At 38.1% G+C, this 1,632-nt stretch overlaps 1 protein-coding gene across 1 annotated transcript in view; it reads right to left on the reverse strand.

Moving 5' to 3' along the window:
- Nucleotides 1–237: 237 nt before the first annotated feature.
- Nucleotides 238–1,632, reverse strand: part of LOC122545925 (mucin-2-like) — a gene marked incomplete at both ends in the record, with an annotated part of 3,381 nt that continues 1,986 nt past the window's right edge. Inside the window, 2 exons of the mRNA XM_043684793.1 lie at nt 238–467; nt 577–748. Coding sequence (XP_043540728.1) covers nt 238–467; nt 577–748 — 402 coding nt within the window. The remainder of the gene's footprint in view (nt 468–576; nt 749–1,632) is intronic.

Below are 1,632 nucleotides of genomic sequence, written 5' to 3' on the forward strand. Positions count from 1 at the left end.
TATTTGATATTCAAGCTGTCCAAATGTTGTTTTCTGCAAACTTAGCTTTAAAGCTACCAATTGAGAGAAATTTCATCTGGGCTAGATATGAACACATTTCTAAGACTTGACCACTGCATTAGCTGCCTCACACAACAATGCTTATTTAAATATAAAATAAAGAAACAAGGCACTGTTATTGATATTAACTAATAATTATTGTATTATACAGCACGCATGAAGCATACTAATACTTACCAGAAGTTTCTTAGTTGAAAAATAGATGACATGTCCATTGTAGTTGATGATGAGTGTTTTGGAGCAGGACACAAAACTTTGTGAAGCACAATCATCATGATCAATTAGCACAGAGAAATTATATCTTGGAACTTTTTCTTGTATAAGAACATATGTACAATTTTGAAAGAAATTATAGACTAGCCCATCAAAGGTACGATAATGTCCATTCCCCCATACTTGGCAGTCAACTAAAATTAAAAAGATTTCAATTCAGATACAAGTAATAAGTAATATGAACATAATTTCTAAATGGAATTTAATAATCAATGAATTTGAATTAATCAGAAAGCTACCTACAATTACACTCCCATGTTGAACAACAGCCATCTTCAGTTGGGACATTGACGGGTGTTAAACCAGTATAACATGTAGGTTTCGAGGGGACTGAACAGGGAGCCTGGGTAACTTCATATGTTTGTGCCACAACACAAGTAAAGATCTTACAGTTCTCTTTCCATGTTTCATTGCACTAGGATAAGGTAACAGGTAAATTAGTATATCAACAAATATTTAAATCAAACTGTTTTGAAATTGCTTTCACATTATTGAGGATGAAAAGAAACAGATTTCTCTCTTCATGGTCTAGCTGCTCAACTATAGTAATTTCACAGAAGCCATAGCATTACATCAGACAGGTTGCCTTAATTCCTAACTTCTGCTGTTAATCAAGTCATTATTGGAATGCAAGCACTGTTTGCATATTAATATTTGGGTTTTTTGTAAAAACAGCGAGATGAAGTGTAAAATGCAAATCAAATACATCAGAAAGTTTGTATCGTTGCACTGCCTTCAACAATCTTAGTAAGGTGGTGTGCAATATAAACTCAATTAACAAAACATCTTAATTTGGTTGACCTGTTCATTACCTAAGTCCTGTTAAACCCTGTTAAAAATCACACAACACCAGGTTATAGTCCAACAGGTTTAATTGGAAGCACACCAGCTTTCGAAGCGACACTCTTTCATCAGGTGGTAGTGGAGGGCTCAATCCTGACACACAGTGGTCCAGGACATTCAGCCTCGGACCTTTGGGTGACCATCCTCCAAGGTGAACTTTGGGACAGGCAGCAGAGAAAGGTGGCCGAGCAGAGGCTGATAGCTAAGTTCGGAACCCATAGGGAGGGCCTCAACCGGGACCTGGGGTTCATGTCACATTACAGGTGACCACAATTGCACTATACACAAACACAGATAATCCTAAACACACACACTGTCACACATACACAGGCACTCCTATACACACATACACACGGAAACACATACACACAGTGGCACACACAGACGCGCACACAGACACCCACATACACCCTTACAGACACATACACTCCCACACTCACACATGCACTCCCTCAC

Source organism: Chiloscyllium plagiosum, unplaced genomic scaffold (assembly GCF_004010195.1).
Source record: "Chiloscyllium plagiosum isolate BGI_BamShark_2017 unplaced genomic scaffold, ASM401019v2 scaf_12755, whole genome shotgun sequence".
Classification (NCBI taxonomy): domain Eukaryota; kingdom Metazoa; phylum Chordata; class Chondrichthyes; order Orectolobiformes; family Hemiscylliidae; genus Chiloscyllium; species Chiloscyllium plagiosum.